The 26,688-nt window shown below is 38.5% G+C and overlaps 2 protein-coding genes across 3 annotated transcripts; both read right to left on the bottom strand.

Moving 5' to 3' along the window:
* Window positions 1–16,848: 16,848 nt before the first annotated feature.
* Window positions 16,849–20,826, bottom strand: LOC139127639 (uncharacterized). The gene is made up of 3 exons (XM_070693554.1): window positions 20,619–20,826; window positions 19,233–20,257; window positions 16,849–17,847 (listed from the first exon to the last, which is right to left on the bottom strand). Exons 1-3 carry the CDS (start codon window positions 20,824–20,826, stop codon window positions 16,849–16,851), a joined length of 2,232 nt encoding a protein of 743 aa, XP_070549655.1.
* Window positions 20,509–23,524, bottom strand: LOC139127666 (uncharacterized). Of its 2 annotated transcripts, XM_070693578.1 has the most exons (3): window positions 22,424–23,521; window positions 21,708–22,204; window positions 20,509–21,175 (listed from the first exon to the last, which is right to left on the bottom strand). In XM_070693578.1, the coding sequence occupies exons 2-3, from the start codon at window positions 22,198–22,200 to the stop codon at window positions 21,138–21,140; spliced, it is 531 nt and encodes a 176-aa protein (XP_070549679.1). In that variant the 5' UTR covers window positions 22,201–22,204; window positions 22,424–23,521; the 3' UTR covers window positions 20,509–21,137. The 2 variants fall into 2 exon arrangements, with proteins under 2 accessions (XP_070549679.1, XP_070549678.1); XM_070693577.1 differs by having other exon boundaries at window positions 21,708–23,524.
* Window positions 23,525–26,688: the final 3,164 nt, after the last annotated feature.

Genomic DNA, 26,688 nt, shown 5'->3' with positions numbered 1-26,688 from the left:
TAAATGTACTTTTTTTACAATTATAAACTGTAAATACCACCAATTTGTCACAAACCATTGTAGGAGAGTTCCCACAAGTTGGGTAAGAGCAGAATCATTTTTTTTTTTTTGGAAAATTTTCAGGGCAAGTGAGTTTCTGCTACGGACAAGTAGAAAAATAGAGGCTACTTGTCCGGGGACAAGTGGATAAAAATTAAATTTTTCAGGCCCTGTATTGGGTCCAATCTTATCATTATAATCTGCTTCTGTTCAGGGTTCTTTATTAAATATAGAAAATACTCCTTAAGATAATATTGAACAGTAATATGGCTTAATGTAAAGGTGTTATTCTCCATGTTTGCTCAAAACTCACCTGTGATAATCTGTAAAGAAGGGTGATCACCATGTGCAACAAAGCTGGACAAATGTACACTGAAATGTCAGATGCTTCACTCCATCAAGCTTCAGCATGCATTACTTTCCAGGATAACGGTTGACGTAATCATTTATAATTTACTGCAATGATTCACACTGAATGTGAGTTGAAGGAATGACTTGTGGAAATTCTACAAAATATCAACATAGAGGTTGAAACCTGTGGGAATTCCAAAGCATATTAACATAAAGTAAATTACCAGTATAATAGCATGTGGACATTCCAAAACTTATCAGCATAGATGTAACTAACCTGTGGACATTCCCATGATTATCGGCATAAAGGTCAATAAGTTGTGGAAATTTCAAAGATTATCAACAAAGAGGTCAGTTGCTGTGGGGAATAAAACAATATTGGCATGGAAGTCAATAATCTGGGAAATCCCAAAGATTGTCAGCATATATATGAATAACCTGTATTCCAAGATTGCCAGTGTAGAAGTCAATTATCTGTTGTAATTCCAAAAGAATATTAGCATAGTGGCCCATGATGTGTGGAATTTTGAAAGAATATCATCAAAGATGTTGATACAATCCAACAAAGATTTTCAACATTTTAGAATATAGTGATTCCTACGTTGAATTCATTTTTAGCTACTATAGACTATACTCTATAGAAGCTATTGGGATGGGTATCCGTCCGGCGTCCGTCGTCAGTCTGTATGTATGTATGTATGTATGTATGTATGTATGTCCGTTTGTGAGGCGTCCGTCCACTCAAATATCTTGAGAACCGCAGTACTTACTGATTTGATATTTGTTGTGTAGATGAAAAATATGATTTTGAGAAACAATTTTTTTTTTAATTTTTTGATATTGTTGAAAATAGGCAAATTAATGCCAAAAAAGGTGTTTTTGGTAAAAAATCTTCTTCTTCATAACCGCTGGTCAGACAGCTTTGTTATTTAGTATACAGGTCCCTAGGGATAACCCAACTTAGATTTGTTCAAATTGTGATGAAATATGCAAATGTGTATTTTTAAGGAATTTTTTTGTCATTTTTGGTCAAAGTTTGACTTACATTGTATGTAATTCTTGTACTTTATAAACCCTATCAATTCACCCAGAAAAAAATAATTAATATGATTTTAAATAATTTAATTAATTAGGAAATCATCAAAGCCAAAATAATTTTAGCGTGGAATTATCAGAAAGTTCACATTTTTTTGACAGTTCATCGTGAATTGAGGATTAAAACATGTAAAGGCAACTTTCCTGAATCCCAACTTTGATATGTTCTGAACCACCATTTATGTTATCTAAAAGAAATTGCTGATAATAGTTTGTCATGATAGGGTGGTCAATAAATAGAGATAGAGAAAGTTCTAATTTCCATTATGGTTGACTTGGTAAGGATAAAATAAGATTACTTTTTGAGGAAAAAAATAGAGTGGTCAATTAAAAGAGTGGTCAAAGTGATAGGGTTTTTATGGTAAAGCTGGGCTGCCTCATGTGCTATTTATAGCAATTATGCAATCTGTGTAAACAGTACAATGAAAGTGTAACATGATTCCTTATAATGATTTTGATGACCTTGAACGTCTTCAGTTTCAAACATTTGTCTCTTCAGTGTGCTTTCTCTGAGTACGTACAGTCTCAACTTATTCAACAGAACTTACTTACAATGTTAATTTGAAAGTTAAAATGTGCTTGGTTAATAGGTTGAAATTACTGATATTAAAAGATAACCAGCTCAAGATTCTTTATAACCTGACAGATGTATGCTGTTTTTTTATGACGTAAATCTTGATTTAAGCAAGTCTTGTTTACTTTAATTAGAATGTAATTAACTCTCGTTTATTTGCTGTTATAGACTAATATAGTCTGATGAAATATGCAAATCTGTATTTTTACAGAATTTTTTCCATTTTGGTCAGGCCATCCTGAAATGAGCTATCAAAGATATCCACCTTCTTCATCAATACATGTGTCACAAAAGGTTATTCTCTACATAACACAGCAGAGCTCTGTCAACTGTTGAGTCGCTTGTTTTTTCAAAACCGCTGGTCAGACAGCTTTAATATTTGATTTACATGTCCCTAGGATGACCTTAGTGAGATAATTTCATACAGTCAGGAAATACTTAATTTTTGTATCCATGTCTATAGTAGCTTCAGGGACCTTGGCCCTATGTTTTACCATTTTTGTTTGAGAATAAAGTATACTCTCTTGAAACCCTATGGAAAGAACAAAAACATTGTATTTCCTTTGTATTTTTAGCTCATCTATGGTATATGTATATGTATATGGTAGGTTCTGTGTCTGTATGCATGCACGCACGCATGCATGCATGTATGTATGTATGTATGTATGTATGTATGTTTGTATCGGTATGTATGTATGTATGTTAGTATGTGCAGATGTATGGTATGTCCATCCACTTAAAAAAGTCCAAAATCACAGGACCTTTCATCTTAGTACTTGATGTACAGGTGCACCCAGGGATGGAGATGTGAATTGGTTCAAATGAACATGTCAGCGTCAATATGCAAATGAGGTACACAAAGTTCAGCTTGGATTGCTTTGAAATATGATATGGCATTTCTGGTATACTCATACACATACACTATACTGTACATAAACATACCGTATACTAAAGTAAAGTGGTTGATTCAGGCTGTGATATAGCCGGTTTTGGCGGGAAAGTAAGAAGTGTCTTTGACTTTGGTCAGAGACGAGTCACACCTCAGAAAGAATTAAAACTATGTGTAAACATAGGATATTGGGAAGGAACTGAAGAGATGACAATCTGTCTTCATTGTCAAGGAATTAAGAAGTAGCTCTCTTTGTATAACGTTTCTCTACATAGCTGCCAAAATTTCAAAACTTGTAAGTATGGTTATTAAAACCTTGGTTAAATTGTAGCCACGTTTGCATCATTAGACTGTTATAATTTAAGCTTTACTTCCGTGTTAAATTGAATAGCCAATGCCAGCGCCTCATTGTTTAAACAATCAGATTTTTTTTGGTAATTCGATTTATGGTGGTTTTCCATTACCTGCCTCTTTGTGCTCGTCACTGAGGCGGGGACCAGCCAATACATTAACCAAGTATGACACGCAAGATGTTTTCTATTAAAAGCCCAGCAATTGTATTATTGGTGATTTACCCGCTACTGTTCTTTTCAGTGTCAGCTGGAAGGGCATCATTTTACAAGTGGTATAGCCACAAAATGATTACGTCAAATCGCAATACAATACAAAGTGCTATAATACAAGGCGTCTGTGTGTTTTTTCAGCGATTTTACGTCATTAGTTTGTGGCTATACCACCTGTAAAATGGTGCCGCTGGAAGTCATTCCTCTACTCTACAAAGCATGGTGAAACACCTACTGTTACAGCTCGTAAACACATCGTCTAGACGTGTTAAATGCACGGTTATTTGTGTACTTTTGAATTCTAGCGAGGACCACAGCTGCCACAGTTCTCTGTGGTTCCTGACTAGGGCTGTCAACTAGTTTCTTGTTCTACTACCATATCGTGATGCTCGGTATTCAGCTCTTCAACTCAGCCTGAATATGTGTAGACTGCATTTTTGTTTTTGATAAGTGGATTCCGGCGGGAAAAGTTATAGTTCAAATATTAATGAAAACAGTGCATTTTCACCACGTATAGACGCTTTGTTGACAAGATGAGTAAATAAAACGAGATGTAGAACACAAATAGTGTAAACAAACATCAAAAGTTACACCTACTGGTTGTGTAACTGTCAAGTAAGTTCATACAATTTTGCAATCACGGTGACTTTCTGTACAAAATATGTCTACATATTGCCCTAATAAGTATATAACACTGATTTTTACAAGTTTTCAAAATTTGTACAACACAGAAAAATACCTAATGTTTGTAGAGTCTTAATTGAATGGATATTTATACTTTTACTCATCTGACACTATCGCTTAAACAATTCGACATAAGTAAGTGGGCATAACCATTAACATAACACATTGTGCTTTCAAATCGAAGGTCACTGTTTATATTGTAATGCAAAGGTGTGTAGTCTAAAAGTCAAATTCATTTCATGAAATTCATGTTTGCAAACATATTTTCCCGGTGTGGCCATGTTTACAATGGTGAACCTGTTTCATTTACAGTTGACTGCCCGTCCCGTTCAAGTTTCTTAGCAAAAAACATTAACTTTAGTGAACATTGGCGTCTTATGACAATTGATTACAAAGTTTATGACAAAATCTTTGTCAATCTTACTTTTCATTTAATTTCAAGGTACTTTTCTTTCTGTTGATAATATATCTGTTTGGCCTCTTCGTACACTTACAAATCCCAAGATACTTTTCTTTCTGTTGATAATATATCTGTTTGGCCTCTTCGTCCACTTACAAATCCCAATTATTTCTCTGGATCAGTTCTTCCTGTCCATACTCAGTTATGTTGTTACTATGAGGATTGACATTCACATGCGTCGCATTCTGTCCATATCTGGGAAATGTACGTCTTTGGATGTTAGCAAACTGTCACATTTGTAGATTTAACATAGTGGATACATATTTTGTTATAGCCCACACAATTCTTTTTCTTTGTGTAATGGTATGTTGATACCGTCCTAGGGATAGGCTCCCGAAACCACGTGACATAGGCAAAGGGCCTATGTGGATATGCGTACTTATGGAGACCAAATTTGCGTTTGGAATAGAAAAAAGTTTGATCTTTGTTATTTCGTAAATTCACCCCATTTTCGTACATGTCTATGCAGTGAGATACAGACGTTTTTTCTGGCGCCTTTATTTGTTTTCATACCGGGTATTTTGGACAACACTCTTTCAACTGATGTTCCGCCCACTTTTGGCAGATGGACAATCGCCACATTAGCTTCTTGTATGCACTTTTAGCAATAGCTTCGCTCGTGTTGTGGAGTCAAGAAATAATTTGGCAGAAGTTTTTTTTCCACGATCAGAGTCATTCAGACATCCGTATAAATACTCCACCAGAATTGAACACTTTTCAAGCTTTGCTGCTCGAACATACAAATCCAGGTATTTGTAGCAAGGATGTGGAACTTCTGTTGTCCGGCCATTTCCTTTGATTTTGGTTGGCTTTGATTCGATTTCACTCGTTGAAACACCACCATTGCATGCAGGTTGCTGCACCCTACTCACTTCCTTCCAATATGATAAAATGAACACCATTGTTAACAATGAACAGGCAAGCAGCTAGAAAAAGAGACGTTCTGACGTTTTCATTATGGATCACCACCCTTTTAGTCGAATTCTGTTGGTCACTTCCTGTTAATCGAAACACGAAATTGTTCGTCTAAATAAAAGTGATAGATAGATAGATAGATAGATAGATAGATAGATAGATAGATAGATAGATAGATAGATAGATAGATTCCATATAGATTGCCAAGCGCTCTATGACAGTAAATGAGCTTGAATTGTCTTATCTGATCATCACATATACAATGTAAGATGAAATCAACTTAATCTTATGAAGTTCTTTCAACTCGATAGAAAAGTTAATATCAATCACGTGGTTTCCTAATTTGGAACTATTTTGTTATCCAAGCCAATAAATTCTTCAGTGTTAAAGTTCACCTGCCAACCTTTGGAAATCATTATCTCCCGGTCACTTTATTGACAAACCTTTGACTAATTGCAAAGGAAATTTATTCTTTAAGATACGTTTCGTAAGGTCCTACAAATGTCGTATCCAAAGTCTGGGGAAATGTAAAGGGCTTATTAGGATAATTTGTTTTTTTTTTGCACTTCTCAGCGTACTCGCGATGTTTTGTTACGACTGTTGGAAAGAATAACATGGCTCCCGCAACACACATACGGTGCACAGCCGTAAGATACCTGAGCGCAGTAAGACTTATTACAAACCTGACGCTTTGAGCCAAATTAGACCAAAATAAGTTATGACAGCCATGAGATGTCACAGACTTTCATCGTGGTGGTTGAAGTACCTCGATTTCAAAATATCGTGCAAAGTATCGTGCCAAATACGTCTTAATACTAACTACGCGAAGGCTCTTTTTACGGACTTCGATATGTCAATGATGCTGAAACATTGCATGTAGAGCGAACGCTAGCTATGCATGCCAGGGCTGTGTGTTACCGACTATAGGCCTCCAAACACGTAAGGCCTGCTTACTGTGCCATAGACAAAACCCGGGGTGGTGCCTCGGATTTGCGGAGCGCAGTTTCTCCGGTAAAACAGCCAACTTTGAATAAAAAAACTTGTGTCAATCTACTTTTTCGAGCATATCCACCTCGTCTTTGAACACGATGTGCCCAGCTGCGCTTGGAACCTACGCAAAGCTCATTTTCTCTCTGTATGCACGGCCGGGGATGCACGGGAAGTGTTCGTATACGCCCCCTTTGTGAATCTCGTGTTTTCCCGTTTACCTGGCCAAGGGGAGACCAGCCGGAAAATCTAATTAATAAAACTCATTTCAAAGCACCTCTCAGCTATTTAGTATACGATGATCATATTCTACTCTCTTACACTTTATGTATATTTATATCATGTATATTTCTATGGTATGGCTCATTATATAATGGATAACAAATCTGAAATAGTTTGTTCGCAGTCCCTCCCATGTTTTAACTAAGATTATGCCTTCTTCATCACAGTCTATGTTTGCAACATAGAACATTCCTCCAGTCGGGACACTTGTCAGCTCAACTTTGATATGCGAAGGCATTTCACATTACTGAAGTTGAGCCGACTTTTACTGCAGTCGCGTTCACCGTCCGACATTGCCCTCTTAAGTTCTGCCCTTTCCCTGTCTTTTTACCTGACATGCAGTGGCTTTGCCTTGCTTTGTAGCCCTTCTATCGTGGACACATGCTTCACTCAAAAGCGCTAAGCTGACCTGATGATGTGACGACGCGATGGCGCAAGCGCAGTGCTAAGTTATAGCCCGAGATCATGAATATCATCAGATTGTTATTCAACCATTGACCTAATAGAAATAAGGTATGATGCTTCGAGGTACTAAAAGACAAAAATTCTTTCATTTTTCACTATGTTGGCAAAATCATTCGAATCACTGAAACGATACGTTGTCTGCACCGGTATTCCGAGTAAAGAAGTAGCTACACGTGCACTGAAATAGGAAACATTCTGTTGCGAAAACGGAAGAGCGGTCACCCATTTCTTCACTACTTACACTGGTGCGTGAAGGTAATAAGTTAAACTGAATCATGGCTAATCCATAGGTCTAATCATGTTGGTCTTATGATCACTTGCTGTTACCTACCATTCAGAGCGATGACACTCCTATCATCTGCCTCAATTTTTGAGCACCATGGAATGGCTTAATATTTTCAACATTGATAGCATAACTTTGTAAAGTCTCCGTCACCTTTTACATAGATGTAAACTTGACGTCGGCGTGAAGATTTCCCCGGGCGAACACGGCTCGTGGTATCCGACTGGTATCCTTGCGATAAAGTTTAAAACCACGACCTGAGTCTTTTCCCTGAAAGAGCTCTCCCAAGCACCGATGAAGTCGTCGTATGAATGCTAGATATGCCGTGTTAATTTACTTTCATATGCCTATAAATGCTCGGAGTGCACTGGGTAGCCTGCAGTCGTTATAGTGTGATTGCATAACAAGTTTATTGTTTGCCGTTTTATGGTCACTTTCAATCACTGTTGAACCCCAGGGGGCTGTCTACATGTCCGTCCCCAGGGGTGGATAGGTGTTTGGTTGTATTGCTAATAAAGATATATTCTACCAACCTTTGGTGTTTTGGTCTTAACTTAGCACTGCCCTTGACAATCTTGCGTTAACGTTTATCAACATGCTGTATCTATTATCTGATGAGTTTGAGTGCCTAATTGGCCAAAGTAAGCAAGGATAATTACTAAGCTGTGGACGCTGTCACCAGATTATCAACGGATTAAATTTGACAAAGTCAACAACGAACGCGCCAGTAAGGTATAACACAAGAAAGGGCTGAAACTCTCAAAAGCCGTGTTCACAGAAATCTACTTTACAATAAACATTTCCTAATTTTTCGAACGTCAACAGTTTTCTGACATGTTTAAACGGGGACAGGCCAATTTATGCCTTCGTCGGTTGCTTCTATGAGCAATAGAACACTAATCGAAGTGGTGGAGTCAGTGTCCCAATGTGGTCCGTCAGACCGGAAGCCGGAACTAGAAACCTTTGACCTTAGAATGTTTAGTTTAAGCCCACGTGATCGATAGAGGTAAACAAAGTAGCCAACATGCTTTGGGATCGAGGAAGGTTGGATCGAGGGTCAAGCTCATCGGTGTTTATAAACACGGACATGACAATCTATGTGTTTTTGACTACAGCCGGTCATCATTTGGGGAAGAAACTCGCCACTTGTTACATAAAAACTGACTAGTCGGCAAAAGTACAGGGTCAAGCTCATCGGTGTTTATAAACACGGACATGACAATCTATGTGTTTTTTGACTACAGCCGGTCATCATTTGGGGGAAGAAACTCGCCACTTGTTACATAAAAACTGACTAGTCGGCAAAAGTATTTTCATGCCATTTATAGGCCTATGCTTATTCATTTCAAGACGAGATGAAAGCTGCGAAGACAAATTGGAAGCATAGTAATACTCAACCAGGTTGATCTATACGTTGGGGAGATATTGATGTCACGGTATTGTCGAACGAAAACGGGGATGTTTAGGCCACAGCAAAGACGATAAATCAGTCAGCTAAATAAAACGAATTTTTTTGGACACCATATCTTTTTATGTCAGTTTTTGAACCCGCGTGAAACCCTGCGTAACACTGTAATAACTATATATAATCAAAACCTTTTGGACATATCTTTTTATGTGAACGTTTGGACACGCTTTAGAAATGCATGATATAGCATACTGTATATGTCTGACTGTCGGGGAAACACTTCTTGCGCCGCTATCGGACTCAGTCGCGCGATCGCGTGTCTTTCCCGTCTTTCCCTCGCACATTCGCTTTCCCACAAATTTTTTTGTATTCTCGACCGCGGGTCATCCGGGTACTTGCGGTTTTTACGTCATTTTTGCATCACAGCGCCGTGGTGAAGTTCGGATATTTCAACCACATAAGCAATATTCAAAGTTTCAATATACATAAATGACATAACTTTTAGTTCTGCTTTTTTCCACACAATTTCTGTATCATTCGCTCTTCTGTATCGTCTGATCTCTCATTCACCGCGCTCGTATGTGTTTCACCTACTGACGTCACTCCGCGGTCGAGAATAAAAAAACCGCAGCTTTACAGTTAAGGATGTTCGACTTCGAAGTTTATGCAATCCATCATCATATGGCCACTGGCTCGCCTTTACATGTTATGTGGGACTTTGCTCGGAGTTCACTACAATTTGACGTAGGCTTCCCCGCGTCGTCGACTGATAGAATGGAATAACAGAGATGTGTACATCGGACACAAATGCGAATGCACCGTTTTTTTGCGCCTCCGTCGGACTCAGTTGCTGTGTCTTTCCCTTGCACGTCAGCTTTCTCGAAAATGTGTTTTGTATAAAAACAACATTACAGTGAAGGATGTGATCCCTCGAAGTTACTGATACACTTGTCGATTTGATATGCGAAGACACACTGACGACCAGTTATTTATTAGTTCTCAAACCTGGTGAAAATCAGTCCGCGACACTAATCGATTATATGTCTTTTGGAGAACGTCCTAAGAACCTGACATGACCCTTGTTTGATGCGTTAGGTAGTTGAGTATAAGGATTGATAAAATAATGTATCAAAATATACACAGACTGCACTATCATATTCTTGGCAGCTCAATGACGTTTATGGCCGAGAGGGCGGGAGTCTCAGACCCAAGGGAGCATAAGCAGTATGCAGTACATTGCATGCTTTCCATGCAAAATCCGGCTTTGACTAATGTTCCCGTCCTGTTTCCGAGCATAACTTTCGAGCTGCGTAGCTAATAATGTTGAGGTCAAGATATCCGAATCGTCCGTGTTCGAAATGCTACTTCATTTGCAGAGAGAACATTCGACCTTCTTCTTTGTGTTTTAACTTAGCACATTGGGCAATTGAAAAATTCAGAGCAAAATATCGCGGTGTATAAAATCTGCAGGCACGTAGTCACCAACCCACAACACCGCTCGTACTGCAGAGCACACAATCGGTCGTATGCAAACATGTCTTTTTTGTTACTTGAAAAAGAAGACTAATACAAAAGTGTACGTATTGCAAAAACGCAGTTGATAAACTGGACAAGTTGAAGGCGAGCTCGAACGTCGAGTTAATAAATTAAGTCTTTTCCGTTCTTGTTCTCGACTAACACGGAATTTTTCAATATACCCGTGAAGTCTGATTCAGTTCGATGCGGTGTTAGGCACGTCGACCAACGTGGTTTTTGCCGGGCCAGCAGGAAGAGTATAAACACATCTCCGATACGTTACCAAGGTGTGTTCAACACATACCACGCATTCCTGGGAGGTCCTCCTTCCCGACCTGTTCGTTTACAAATGAATATTCAAGTTTGTTTTGCCTTCTGTTTGTTTCTGAATACATGAATATAAAGTGTCCACTAGTTTTACGGACCACCTCTGGACACGGCTTTTGAGAGTTTCAGCCCTTTCTTGTGTTATACCTTACTGGCGCGTTCGTTGTTGACTTTGTCAAATTTAATCCGGTGATAATCTGGTGACAGCGTCCACAGCTTAGTAATTTACCCTTGCTTACTTTGGCCAATTAGGCACTCAAACTCATCAGATAATAGATACAGCATGTTGATAAAACGTTAACGCAAGATTGTCAAGGGCAGTGCTAAGTTTAAGACCAAAACACCAAAGGTTGGTAGAATATATCTTTATTAGCAATACAACCAACACCTATCCACCCCTGGGGACGGACATGTAGACAGCCCCCTGTGGTTGAACCCTTCCCAAAGACTCTCCGTGTTCAGACCGTGTGTAGCTCAGTGCTTCACGAGAAAATTCAAAATCTGCCGATATCAGATATGCCTGCATGATTTTAGGTAACATTCAAAAACCCGTTTTCATTTCCAGTATTAAATTGGAAATGTCTTCTGTTGTCGAACATAAATAAACGTCATCTACAACACAAGAGATTCCCCTTAGTCGTCGGATATCAATAACCAATCAAATCCTTTGTCGAGCTGGTCATGAATCATTGAACCATTTTCATAGAAATTATTATCAAATCCAAGGTTGAAGGCCGTTCCTTTCCTTGACAGTCTGGTAAAAATCCTTTGGCATTCACATTAATTTCTTTCATGGAGTGTTCGAGGGGTTTTGGACTTTCTGATAGGTTAAAGTTTTCTGCATAATCATAATAACAGAAGATTCGAATCGGTTGTCAAATATAAGGGATGATAATTCCCTTGAATATGCACTTCAAATACACGATTGTAAAATATTGCCGATCTTAAATTAAGCAGCTAAATTATGGGGATTTTATAATGATAAAGATGTTGAGCGTGTTGAAAATAACTTTTTGCGTAATATTTTATGTTTGAAAAGTAGTATAGCACCATAAAAGCTGAAACTGGCCGGTATGGTCTTATCAATACGATTATCGTCAAATACTGAAATACTAGCTGAAATTGATGCATGCTTAAACAGGCAGTATTTTGTCAGTTTGCTAAAATTTACAATGTGGAAGAGCAGAAAAGAATATACAATGCTGGAAACTGCAAGTTAAATATATGTTATGTAACCCGGGTTTTGCAGACGTTTGGTTGCTACAAGGTGTTTTAAATGAGAACGTCTTTTTACAAACATTTAAAGAGCGTTGTCAAGATGTACTGATGCAATATATCATGTCTGACCTAAAATCTGGTAGGAAGTTGAGTACATATTGTTGTTTAAATGTTGCTCAAACCTCGAAAAAATATTCGTCTGTAATAGCAAAGACGATTTACATAAGTGTTTTGACTCGCTTTATACTATCCAGTCATGTATTGCGCATTGAACAATTTAGATTGGAAAGGATAAAATTCCCAAGAACTGAAAGAAAATGCTTAGTATGTAATTGTTAGCAAGTCGAGGACGAATACCACATGCAATTTTTGTCCTAATGCATTCCTAGTTATGTCTATGACGCCCTGAAGAATTTGAGTTTTGTCAACCTATGTCAACCAAAGAACGTTGAATTACTGAACCAAAAAGGGATAAATCGTTAAAAACCTAAATAGATTCCTCCTCAAATATCAAGATGGTTAGACTGTAAAGCCCAGTCGTGTGCGGGCGCTCCCTCGGGGGCGGAGGTACGGAGCGCCCGCACACGACTGGGCTTTACAGTCTACAAGATGGTATGATGCATCATTACATCGTTTTGTATTTAAAAGGTCATTGGCTTTATATTAACGAAATAAATGACATTCATTCATTAAGTGGCGTTTCATAAGCCCTTTCGACGGGCAGACAGTGCCGATCTGTCTGTTGAGTTTTTATTTGAGAATTTCATGCTTTGCAAACCGACTAAACTATTAAACACGGTATCGTTAAATAATTTTGTCGGGTAACTGAGTAAAACGTGCGGGTAAACATGTTTATTGAAAGTTTCTCACCCGCTTCGTTAGGAACAACAGGACAGTCGGGTTTGCCTTGTTTAGCGGTTACTGGTCCGACATAAAATTTATACGTTTCGTTTTAATTTCAACGATGATTTCGCTTTGTGCTTGCAGAATTATATTCATTTGAACTTAAATATGGTTTTTAAGGCGATACCGAAGGATTCAAAGCGCGCGTTGGTTGCTATCGCCTGCAACGTTCCAAACGCGCACGTTTGCATGTGCTTAATCTTACCGTTTCGTTGTTTTCTATGGATTTTCGACTCCTGGTATTTTGAAAATGCTCAAAATCTTTCAACTCTCTCAATTGTAAACCAATTTAGCTGACTTTTGGTAGGATTACATGAGAATATAGATAAACATGCGTTTCTAAAAATTCCAGACCGTTTATGAGATATCGCCGTAAAACCCTTCAAAATTTCACAAAATGACACAGTAGATACTTTCCTGTTCAAAAATCGTTTGTACTTGAACAGATAACCTAATCCATGCTAGGGGTTCTAAACAGATATCTCATGTGTTACATTCTTAAATTTTGGAAAATTTGATGCAAATTTGTAGGAGTTGAAACGTTTTAAAGTAGAGCTGTAAAAAAATGTATATGTGTGACGTCAATGATCAATCGCGCGACAAACCTGCGTCTTTTGGAATGTACGGTTCTGTAAATCTTTATTATGCAAAGAAAACCATGAACACTTTGTATTTTGATTGATTTTGGAAATTACCCTTAGCAACCGTTGCTTAGCGATTAGAATCCTTCGGTATCGCCTTAAACTCATTTTAAAATTAAATATTTTTTTTTTTGGTTTTCCTTCCGTTTTTCGTTCCTTTCGTTTGTCTTTTGATTTATGAAAAAAAATGTGGAAAAATCATTGACTTCTCCGAAAATGATCTTACATTAGATGATGGCAGCGATAATAAAGTTATTTTTAATTGAAACATGAAGTTAACATGACCGACATTTATACATTTTGTACCTGTGTAGAAAATAAAAACAAAGAACGATTGATTTACTTGTACAAGGATTCACGGGAAGAATTATTCGTGACGCGCAAGTATTTGATGATCTACTGAAGACGTACCTTGGTCTACTATCTTCAGGTGTTCTACGTACATTGATGAAACTAAATTCCATCTGAGATCGATTAATCCTTGGTTATTAATGAAAGAGAGGCTGCGATGGAGAGTTTAGTTCGTTGTAATGATTGAGATAACAAATAAAACAGATTTATGGTGTCATAGGTGTTAAATATCAATGAGGGAGAACCTCTTTTCAAATGTAATATATACTTCTCTTAGATAAAAATAAAAACGAACAACATTAACATTCCAGATTGTTCAACAATACACACCAGATCTCTGTTCATAATGCATGCTATTGAAATCTACTATAATAGACCTCTTATTGGTATTCATGTTTCTGGTTGAGATGGATTATAGCCATAGATATGGAAAATGTGCCTTAATACCCTTCAAATTTGTTCGTGTATATTTAACAATTTAATCACAAGATTTATTGGAATTTATAGTTATTTTATGAGGCAAAATATATCTATGAAATCAGCACCAGGTATTTCTCTTATCAACAGATTTTCATTGCAACCCTGTCTTTATTCTTGGATTAAAACAAGTATTGCTTTGAAGTTTAAACAATAAACATTTGAGTAAATATGAAGTGTTACAGGTCTATGGCATCTTAATGACAGCATTTCTGATAAGGATTCTACGCTGTCCCATTCAGCAAGGCATGGCACAGCCTGTCACGAAATGCATGTGTACAAGAGTGAATTGAAAATATCCAACAGGATTTTTATCCCTTCACCAATAAACAGCTTTATTGAATATAATCTGTCAAAATACACGATAATATTCCCTTACATACAATCTTGTAAAAAACACTGTAGTTGGTTTGAAACAAGAAGCATCACTCAGCAAATTGACATTTCGAATTATTCTCTCTGATTTGATACAGTTGCAGTTACAAACAGTTACAAACATATTTCTGCATAGTCATAACGTTTAATTTCAATAAAAGCTGGAAATTACATGGTTGAAAAGCAAAAACAGTGAATGGAAATTGTACGATAATCCAATCAACATGCCTGCTACAAATGTGCTTATCAAAGTTATCAGTAACTGATGTGTTCATGAAATTTTATCTGCTTGGCATGTAGACTCTTTCATCGACTCCATACCAAATCATTTTCTTTGACAAGAGGGGTTAAACCTTATTTCCTACTTTACTGAAAAATTCTTCATATGACTAGTAAAGATATTATTCAAACAGTTCTATGTACTTGCTATGCTCATCAGTAGTCAATTCACTGTGTTTAAAAATATCTCAGTCACTATTCAATTCTTTGTTGTGAAACGTTTGCCACACTTCAAGATTTGATGTGAGAATACACAAATCAGACTGAATCATGGGATATTTCACTTATTGTAAAGTGTAAACTGTAAACACTTCTATAAAGTCTTCTTCAATTACAGGTCTACCTATGGTGTAATATGTCACCTATAAACTCTATTCATAGTAATGTATCATAAAAATGTTTTGAACATCCAAGGGATGCATTCTGATAGATTTGACATATTTTATCTTTGCATGGCACTTGTGTAATGGTATTTGCTTTTATAGTGATAGACTTGAAAACAGATTAATCATTTCAATGTAATCTAACCATGTTACAAAGATGAGATTACGGTACGAATTTTCAAATACCAAATATCACTTGTTCTTCATGTTATTAAAATATTTCTTTCACAAGTAAGTAGAGGCATAATATCCTCTGCAGTATGCTACAAACTATAAAATCAACCAAATGTGGTTATGACATAAATTTAAAGGCGTCAATTAAGTATTGAAAAGACACAACAGTGACTATTGTATCAACCAAATACACTCACATACTATATGGATCAAATAACAGGTTTCTGATCAAGTAGTTGAACAATGAGTAATTGAAGAACAAGATTAATCCATTTGGAAAGACTTTAAAACATCAAGAAATGAAAAGTCGAAAATGTTACTAAAAACCTACGTCTACAAAGTTACCAAACATTAAAGAGCATATAGCAAAGTAATAATACATGTTATTTAGTTCCAGTTGTTGACTTCTTGAAAGCCTTTGTTCAAAGTAAGTTAACAGAAACTGTTGGGTTACAAAGCATTTTCATTTCTCGAAGTAGTAGTAGTAGTAGTAGTAGTAGTAGTAGTAGTAGTAGTAGTAGTAGTAGTAGTAGTAGTAGTAGTACACAACATGGTGTATGTTGGTGAATATATAGCATTCACATGTCTTATTTCAAATAATCCATCAACATGGCTACAGTAATACACAAGTACACCAAATACGTATTATAAAATCAAAAACCTGGCGTACATGAAATGTTGAAATTTCACCAGTTTAGTATTCAGTCATGTGATTTGATAACTAACAAATATAAAACATTGTGACAATATTTTTAGTATCAACCTTCAATATATAAATATAAATTATACCAGACTCTTACCGTTGCTGGATAATTGTAGTTATTCTCTCATCCTGAAGGAACGAGCCGATATGAAGTAGCTGTCTTCCCTTGACCTCTGAGTGTACACAGCCCTTTGAAAAAATAACCTCTGACCTATGACATGAATACATAATGAGCATTGCCTATATATCCCCTGAACACATTGAGTCCGCCATCTTTCAAAGTCTGAAAAACTAAGACCAGAAATAAAAACAAATCCCATCATGGGTGGGAGGTGGGAGCTACTTCATATCGGCTCGTTCCTTCAGGATGAGAGAATAACTACAATTATCCAGCAACGGTAAGAGTCTGGTATAATTTATATTTATTCTCACATCCCTCAGTCACTCCCCTCAATTCCGTAGCTGACTTTAAAGCAGTGACATGAAGTCACAAATGGTGAAACTCACCTAATCTGTTGCTAAGGTATCCAAGACCGGTGAAATTGATGACATCATCTCACACTGGTAATGTTTAGCAAATGTTCTGGCTGAGGACCAATTTGCCAAATTCAAGATCTGCTGTAATGATGCACCCTTGAAATGCAGGGCAGACGTAACTGCTGCTCTCGTTGAGTGTGCAGAGAAAGACTTGTCTATACCGGCCTCTTGAAGTACCCATCTGATCCATCTTGCTATGGTAGCCGACAAAACAGGTTTACCCGTCATAAAACTAACAAAAAGTATCTTCTTGTGTTTCCGAAACAAATCCACACGTCGTAAATACGAAACTAAGTAATAAACCACACATAACCTTCTATCCTTCTTGAAGGCTGGCAACACAAAAATCTTCCGTTTCTTCGCTGGTCTGTCAGTCTTCGACAAACGAGCAGGAAGCAAAACAGCTGATCCTTTGGATAACGAAACTGATTCCAACTGGAGACTTGCCAAGTCCGAACAGCGGCCTGCTGTACATAAAGCGACTAACATAACAGTCTTTAAGGTTAATTTCTTCAGAGATAATTCCTTTGCTGGTGACCAACGTCGAAGTAACTCCAGTACTTGCTGTACATCCCATACCAACGTATACTTTGGTTGAGGTGGTCTGGAAATATAGACTCCTCTCATAAACTGGGTGACAAGTGGATGGTTGCCAAGACGATATCCCTCAACTGGCAAATGCACTGAAGAAATGGCAGAGCGGTATACATTAATAGTACGATACTGGAGCTTCCTATCAAGTTGGTCTGCAAGAAATTCCAACACTACTGGAACAGGTGCTGAAACGGGATCTTCCTTTTGTCTTTTACACCAACGATCCCAGCGACGCCAGGCCGAGTTGTACTGTTTTGCAGTACCACATCTGACGCTTTGGAGGATAACCCTTGACACCCTCTCTGATATGCCTCTTGCTCGGAGTGAACACCTGATCTCGAGTATGTTAAGGCACGGCTCCCGCAAGGGCGCCCTCTATCGACGAGTGTGTTTCGGTTTTACTGGCTAAATCGGCACATCCTTCCGTATTAGTCAAACTTTGTATATGTATTTTATAAAAAACGACTCCGCAAAATAGTATTATGTTGATGAAATCCCCGAAATAATTATTAATTTGACTAAATAACGGTATTTTTGGTTCGAAAATGGTATTGTCAGTTCGAGCACAGAATCCAGCCGGTAGACTCCCCCAGATCCTGTAAATAACCACATTATCCGCGTTGACCCCACTTACCATCACTAGTGCGACCTATACTGTAAGAAATTTCGCCCCCGTATTAATGACTCGCCACAAAATATCAGCTGACCTTTGACGGACGACGTCCAATACGAGCGTAATTGGGGTCAAACTGTGCCTGCACTTGCTTTCTGGGATAAAGAATTGTCAGCATGATATTGACAAACATGTCAATATAATATCCAAATCAGCGATTTAAAAGAAATAACATGATTAGCGGCTGGATTTTGGCATTTTTCTTTTCGTAATTTGGGACTCTAGCCGGCCCGCCCGCGGACCGCTGGGGACGCCCATCCAGGGACCACATACGCTGACTGTATCCAAGTAACGAGACGGTCGCGTCCATTTCAGCACGCGCGCATTCAGCGATTGCGTCGGTACACTGTACAGTGCGAGAGCAGTTCTGGAGATCGAGAAAATACTTAACCTTGCTTTTGTCTCAGACGTTTTTTGTACATGTCGTGAGTAGTGACAACCAGTTGTTTCAAAAACAACTGAGTCTGCCCTTTGTGAATAACGGCGAAAACAAGTGGCGGGCCACATCAGGTATCAACATATGCTGATGCCGTGGCGGCGCGACCATGATGGCGTAGCCACAATATCATTCGTCTCACTGCGTTCATTTCGATATGTATAAGTCTTCGTGGGCCATGGATATGCTAAAGACCGAAACGGTGAGGTTGGTTAGCATAAATAACTGTTCAAAACATCCCGTTTGGGTCTTTTGCCCACGTGAACTGAAGCCTCGAAGGTTACACTCGCACACCACACGTCCGCTATCCAGTTATGCTGAGCGCGCTCGTGGAATCATGAATATTTATTAGTTCTAATTTGCATATTCATAATATATTTTTCGAGCCTCGCCTTAACATACTCGAGATAGCGGCCACACGGCTAGCCACATTTGGTTTGCGAGTGGGTGATGTTGCCCTGATGCTGGATCGACTAGTAGATCTGGGAGTTGCGGAAGCAATAATGGATCCTGTATCAGTAGCAATAGCAAATCTGGGTACCAAGGTTGAGTTGTCCATACTGGTGCTATCAGAATTAAGCGAGCCTTGTCTTGGCGAATCTTGTGAAGGACTCTTGGGATGAGACAAAATGGAGGAAACGCATAACTTACCAGCTTGCCCCACTGGATGGAGAATGCGTCTATCCACCATGCTTGAGGTTCCGGTTTCCATGAGACGTAGCGAGGAAACTGTGCGTTCAGATGAGCTGCAAACAGGTCCACCTCTGGTGTCCACCGTAACTGTTGAAGTGCTGTTTGAAGTACTGTGGATTTTAGACACCACTCCAGGTTGTCGTTGAACGTCCGAGACAGATAATCGGCTTCCCGATTGAGTTTCCCTGGAAGATACACTGCAGTGAGTAGGATATTGCGCCTCAGACACCATAACCACAGTTTGGATGCCAACTTGCTGAGGGGCCAAGACCGAGTGCCCCCTTGACAATTTATGTTGTAAGTCACTACTGAAGAATTGTCGCACTGGACTTCTACACACACGTCTCTGAGATGACTCACCAGACTCTCCAGCCCTCTGCTGACTGCCAACATTTCCAACTGATTGATGTGGAGACTCTGTTCGTCCCGGTTCCACTGTCCCTGCGCCGAGTTGTGTCCATAGACTGCACCCCAACCTTTTGTGGACGAGTCCGTCTGAATTATAACCTGAGGCTTTTGTGGGAGAAGAGACCTGCCGTTCCACACATCCAGACACTTCACCCACCAAGTCAATTCCTTCCTCGTTTCTTGTGAGAGAACTACTAGTGCGTCGTACGACCCCGTCCGAGCTAGAACCGCCAACTGGTCCTTCTGTATGGCCCGGTAATGAAGAGGAGACACTGTAACTGCTTCTACTGCTGCTGTCATACGACCTAACACCCTGGACAGACAACGGACAGTGACGGATTTCTTTAACAACAACTCCTGACAGTCTAGCTGAAGTCTGGACACTTTTTCTGGTGGCAAGCTGATTGTCATATCCAGTGAGTTGATTAACATTCCCAGAAACTGAATCTGCTGTTTTGGTACTAACTTTGACTTTTCCCAGTTGATGAGGAACCCCAAACTCTGTAAAAGGGCCACAGCTGTTGCAACATTGGCTTGACAAATCTCCATGGACTTGCCCAGGATAAGGAGGTCGTCTATGTAAATAACACAACGAATACCTTGGCGACGTAACTGAGAGACCACTGGCTTCATAATCTTTGTGAATACCCGTGGAGCACTGGCAATGCCGAAGGCAGGACTGCAAATTCGAACATTGTTCTTTTCCAGATGAAACGAAGAAACTTCCTGTGACCGATGAAAACGGAACAGTGAAATATGCATCCTTGAGATCTATTGTGGCCATGAAGTCGCCTTCCTGTAGGGACTTGACATGATGAAGACCCTCCATCTTGAAATGTCGATAAGCAATATGCCGGTTGAGAGGCCTGAGATTGAACACTGGGCGCCAACCCCCTGTTCCCTTGGGTACTAGAAACACTGTTGAAACAAACTGACCTTGTACTGGTTGTACTGACTGTATTGCTGCCTTCTGCAAGAGTGATTGAATTTCCTCGTCGATCAACTCCACATGGCAATCTGGCACTGTTGTAACTGGAAGATACGTCTGCACTGGGTTGGATATAAGTTCCAGCTTGTAACCTTGTACAGTCTCTAGTATCCAAGGGTCGGACGTTAGCTGTCGCCACTGATGAAGAAAAAACATAAGACGACCCCCCACCTGGGGGTAGGTGCAGAGCTTTAGTTGTGTCGGGGAACCATCAGTCTTTTTTGTTACGAAAGGACTGAGCCGAATCAAAGGATTTACCAGACTTCGATGCAGGTCCAGACTGTCTATACTTAGAGTATTGATAACGTCTGTTATACCCACTCTGACCATACCTGGACTTGTAGCCTGAATTACGTCTGCGGGACTGTCCAGCGCTAGCGGTAGCTCCTGTCCCTTCTGTGCCCTTAGATGTCATATCAAGTACAACGTTATGAGCTTGCTTGGCTTTCTTGGCCTCCTTGAGTGGTTCATCCCCAAACAGCGTGGCCATGGCTGGTTCCAGTTTCTTAATGGAAGCATATTTGTTAGGTAAAACAGATTCAAAAGCCTTCTGTCTTGCCATCTGTAAAGCATGAAAAGCACTACCAAACAACGTTACACTATGTTGAATGGCCTGGAGAAACTGATGTGGCTCAACGGACACATTATCATGAGCAATCTGGAGAATTTCCAATAATGGAAGCTGAGCAAATAAAAGACTATCAGAAGCTTTCCTAAGCCTATGGTCTTGTTGCATCAATGGTTTAGTGGTGGCCTGTCTCTCCCAGTGAGTAGCAAGATGCTCAGGCAATATAGGAGCTGTGAAAATTTTTCCTGGTCAGCGCACACTTGATAACGCTCTTTCATTTCCTTCTTATCATCAGCACCAAAACATGGTACGTTGCTGTTTAAACCAAACACGTACTGACTAGAGAACTTCACTCCAGTATTTTTCTCATGTGGATTATCAAATTCACACTCAGAAGTCTCAGAAGAGGGAGAGTCCTCTGAAGAGGATGGAGAAGATTTGGACTTCTTGTCCTTCTTGCTCTTCTTACCTCTTTTGCTCTTGGACTTGCTGTGCTTCCGTTTTGCTGAACGGCGTTGAGGTGGAGGCATGGAGTCAGATGACACGTCCTCAGAATCAATACCCAACTGGAAACCGGTTGGGCTGCCTTCTTGCTGTGCACATACGTCTCTATGAGACACAGAGGCAACTATAGAAGTGCCTTGGCGACAGGTGCCGTCACTCAACGGAGGACATACCTCGTGTGCATGCGAGGGACCTGCTACCCCACTGCTAACAGCATGGGGAACGCCATCCATAGATGTACCACTGCCATCTCCAGGTGCACCCAGATATTTCTTCTGGTTCTCCGCTAACTGCTGAACGGACTGCATCAGGCCTGCTACCATATCCATGAGCATCTCCGACGACGGAGCCGAAGTACGGGTGACGTCCGACTGAGTGGTGGCACGCTGACCAGGCGGAACACCTGTTGCCACGTCGGCACTACCGTCCATAGAATGGGCCGCACCCTGGTCAGTCATAGTTCTATAAAATATAGAAAGACAGACACAAAAAACGACGTGCTATAGCTCCAAGCTCAGCACAAGTTAGGACAACAAAGTCAAAAGAAAAAATGCGTAACGGCAATGACAAACAACAGCAGTGCACACCGTAAAAAATTACGACGGAAACTCAAGAAATCAGACGCAAAAAAGTGCGAACGGGGAAAGAAACATAGGTCGCTGAAAGAAAACTGACACTTACCTGGTCAGAAAAAAACTTGTCACGCTCCCAAAAGATCAGGAGCTCGAAGAGCTGTGTCTACTCGTGATGAAGCCGAGCGGAAAAGATGGCGGACTCAATGTGTTCAGGGGATATATAGGCAATGCTCATTATGTATTCATGTCATAGGTCAGAGGTTATTTTTTCAAAGGGCTGTGTACACTCAGAGGTCAAGGGAAGACAGCTACGGAATTGAGGGGAGTGACTGAGGGATGTGAGAATAATTTGTACTCCTATGGATAATGTGTTCAATTTAGTTATTCTAAACAGCACACTATAAAGGATAATGAAAACATATTCTACTCTGCTAAATGAACTTCTAATGTTCATGAAAAGTAATCCATTCTGAGTACACTGCAAATCTAGACATTCTATGCTATACTAACTCAACTGTAAAACATACTTCAATGCTATCCAGGAAAAAGAGATTACAATCTAAATCATGAGCATTTGGCGTTTGTTTTTCTATATAAGATTTTTCCTTGATTCATGAATTGAAGTATCAAAACAGATATATTCAGAAGCACAACAATTTCTGATATGATTCTGATTCTGAAAATGTCTTATCATAATGATCTACTTCAATAAATTCAAAGATTAGGTGAGAAATCATCAATTCGTCAGCAATTAAAAACATCTACATTTTACAATATGGCACACATCTTTGACTAAGTCAATATTATATACTGCATCCAATAAGTACAGTATATTCTACACACAAAAAATAACTTGGCTCACTTGGCTCATTTGTGGCTACTAACACCAGATATCACTTTCATGGAGCTAATTTCCTCTACATATAAAGGAATTGTGTATGACAACAATTGCACAGATATCGCTGCCTTCAATGCTATTACGAATGTAGCATAAAGAAACAACACTCAAAGAAAATGAAGAGAGAAAGAGGGGAATCACTCATATGTTGACAAAAAACTCAAATGGTAAAGATGTAAAAGACAAACAAATGAATATTAAGCTGGAGATACGCTTAAAAACTGTAATATTATTGCCCTCACTAAGGTTACATTTATATTGTGTATAAACATTGAAAGTAACATAAAAACTCATGTATTTCTAAATATTTAACCGAGCGGTTCTCTCTGTGGCTCTCACTATAGGGAAAAAGTGCGTGACTAGAGCGAGAAACTGACGCTTTCTCGCAATCGGTGAGAATCTGTTCTTATTCTCACCGCTGTCGGTGAGAAAATTTTAATCTCCACTGGAGATTGGTGAGAAATGCACTCCTTGGCGAGAATCAAGTGTTAGAACAAATTCTCACCGGTGAGAATGGAAATTCTCACTAAGTACAGCGAGAACGGAAATTCACTGGCGAGAATCATCAAGACTCGCCGTTCGGAGTCTTCATGATTCTCGCCAATGAACGGCGAGTCTTGATGATTCTCGCCAGTGAATTTCCATTCTCGCTGTACTTAGTGAGAATTTCCATTCTCACCGGTGAGAATTTGTTCTAACACTTGATTCTCGCCCAAGGAGTGCATTTCTCACCAATCTCCAGTGGAGATTAAAAATTTTCTCACCGACAGCGGTGAGAATAAGAACAGATTCTCACCGATTGCGAGAAAGCGTCAGTTTCTCGCTCTAGTCACGCACTTTTTCCCTATAGTGTCTCCGCTAGGCGAGTGATGCCGTATGTTGTGGGTTCGAACCTGTTTGAAAACTAGCCGTATATAATGGCAATAATGTGACTGTAATATGAGATTAAGTAAATCATGTATGTAGTGTTCTCTGTATTTGTCATTCATCTTACAATTAATCTGCCATACAGATGAAATTGCATTTCAAATTGGAAATATAACAGACCCACATATAAATAATACTTAACATGAATAGCTTGATTTTATACTTTTACTAATGATAATAACACTGTACTTGATTACCATTGAGACTAGTTTGGATATGGTCTACTGAATAACATCCAAACATAGAGGAAGATTGAAATGAAATGCTAAAAATGCTACATAAGAGAAATAAAAGCATCTCTATGCATACATCCTCATTAATATCATTATTTTTTCACAAGGTTAGTTACTATATTCCTGAGATTGATACCCTCACGAAGGCTTAATAATATTACTATACTGAATTATCATCAAAATTAGTTTATATGGTTTTCTCCATTATATAGTACGTGCCTCTGTATGTCGCAAGATTGAAATAGAAATGCTAAAATGACAACACTGCTACTGATCATCATCCATATATCCTAGTATCAATTTTTTCAAGGTTTGTTAACTACTTCGATATACTGATCGAAAACAGAGTACTGTCATAAGTCTCATATTTACAGAAAAAACTTCTCCTTCTGCCGCACAAAAATCATTTTGTCAATCTATTCTCAAGACTTCAATGTAACATGCTTGCACCATTATAAATAAATGACAGCTACCATGATATCATCTTCAAATCATTGCATTAGGTCCAGGATATTTCTGTAAAAGTAAAATAAATAAATAATATATATATATATATATATATATATATATATATATATATATATATATATATATATTTATATAATATATATATATATATATATATATATATATAAGCTATTGAACCATTATAGTAATGACTGTACATTTAAGAATATTTTCATTTCTACTATTATTGCATATAATAGTTAGAAGATATACCTCATCATTAAACCTCATACAGCTAGCTCATCCAGCCTTCAAGAATTAGTACGGGAACACTGTCATTATTTGAAAGTATTTGGTTCATATAGAATTTTTTTCTAGAAATTATTTTAAAATATATGGAGTAATAGATATGTTGATTGACAAGCAATGATGACACAAATACTATTTTTAAAGAAATACTACTGAGTGGGGCATTTTTCCTTATTATTTTGCGTTAGCAGAATTTTACAGTTTTACTATAAGATATATCAAAGTGACACCACTATTTGATATTTTTTTTCAAAATAGCCCATGATACTACAATATTTTAATCAACCTTTCAAGAAAATCATTTATTTCGATGACATTTAAATTCATTTCTTCATGCAAGTCAATGGAATTGGCTAGCAATTTTAATATCCATTTGTGCAAACATCTTCCAAAATTTTTTACAAGAGTTATGTTATTGGACACATAAAAATAGAGCATTTGTCAATCTGATATTATTAATGGTTAACAGCTAGGTCACTTAAATTGAGTTGAAGTATTAGGATTCTAGCAACTGTTTTTCTGCACCTCAAATTAAAGTAAAATAAACATTCCTATGTATGAATGGATGGATGCTCACCTACTTGGATTTCGTTTACTTTACTGTTGTACTTGCATCTGTCAACAGCTTTGCCACCTCAGTGTGACCCTTATCAAGAGCCAACATCAGTGCTGTCTTTCCATCCTGTGAAAGAAATGGAAATAGAAATTTACTATGGATAAACAAGCATAGTAACAAGGAGATAAAAGATATAACAATGTTAATATAACATTATGATATGTTGATGATTTTCACTTTTAACAACAACAACATATTATATGTAATTTACAATCATAAATATTTCAAAAAGGGTTTTTTCCCCATCCCTAAGTGTTCTGCAGCATCCACACTGCAAATGCTATCACTTGACTTCGTATGTTTTTAATATAATATCCCATGGTATTTTTTTTGCTCAGTTTGACGTCATCGTATACGATGACGTCATGACGTCAAACAGAGCAAAAAATACCATGGATTATATATTTATCACAGGAACAGTCTTCTTATTTTTCTTTTGACATGAATGGATCAAAATTATCGTAACAAATTGCATGAATTTTGTCGCGATTTGTGTTTTACTTACGCGGATTACTTTCATTAAAGAGTAAAGCGGCCCGTCACCCAGGAGATACTTTCATTCATAAATCCCATCAAGCTGAAATTTGCTACATCAAATGGTACCTTCACCAATCAGATGTACGGATTCGGTCATGTGAACTTGTCAATCATTGGCTCGCGCTGTACCGATGCCAAGGCAAGTCAGCCATTGGTACGGTGGACATAACTTTCATTGTGCTAGCGACGGATAGCCATAGTATTCAGAGTTTTTCAGACTATTTACAAATAGATTTTGAAGTAAATGCAATGACACAATCGAAACAGTAATTCTCATTCTCAGAGATTCCGTGGCTTTTCAAAATATCACACAAGTTTACGACCGTGGCGAGCGCAAAAGATTCTGTTCGATGACACACAGAGTGTACCTCATTGCATGTTTATGCCCACACGCGCTGCCGTCA

Source organism: Ptychodera flava, unplaced genomic scaffold, assembly GCF_041260155.1.
Source record: "Ptychodera flava strain L36383 unplaced genomic scaffold, AS_Pfla_20210202 Scaffold_34__1_contigs__length_2629520_pilon, whole genome shotgun sequence".
In the NCBI taxonomy this organism is placed as follows: domain Eukaryota; kingdom Metazoa; phylum Hemichordata; class Enteropneusta; family Ptychoderidae; genus Ptychodera; species Ptychodera flava.
This window is presented reverse-complemented; position numbering and strand designations above follow the sequence as displayed.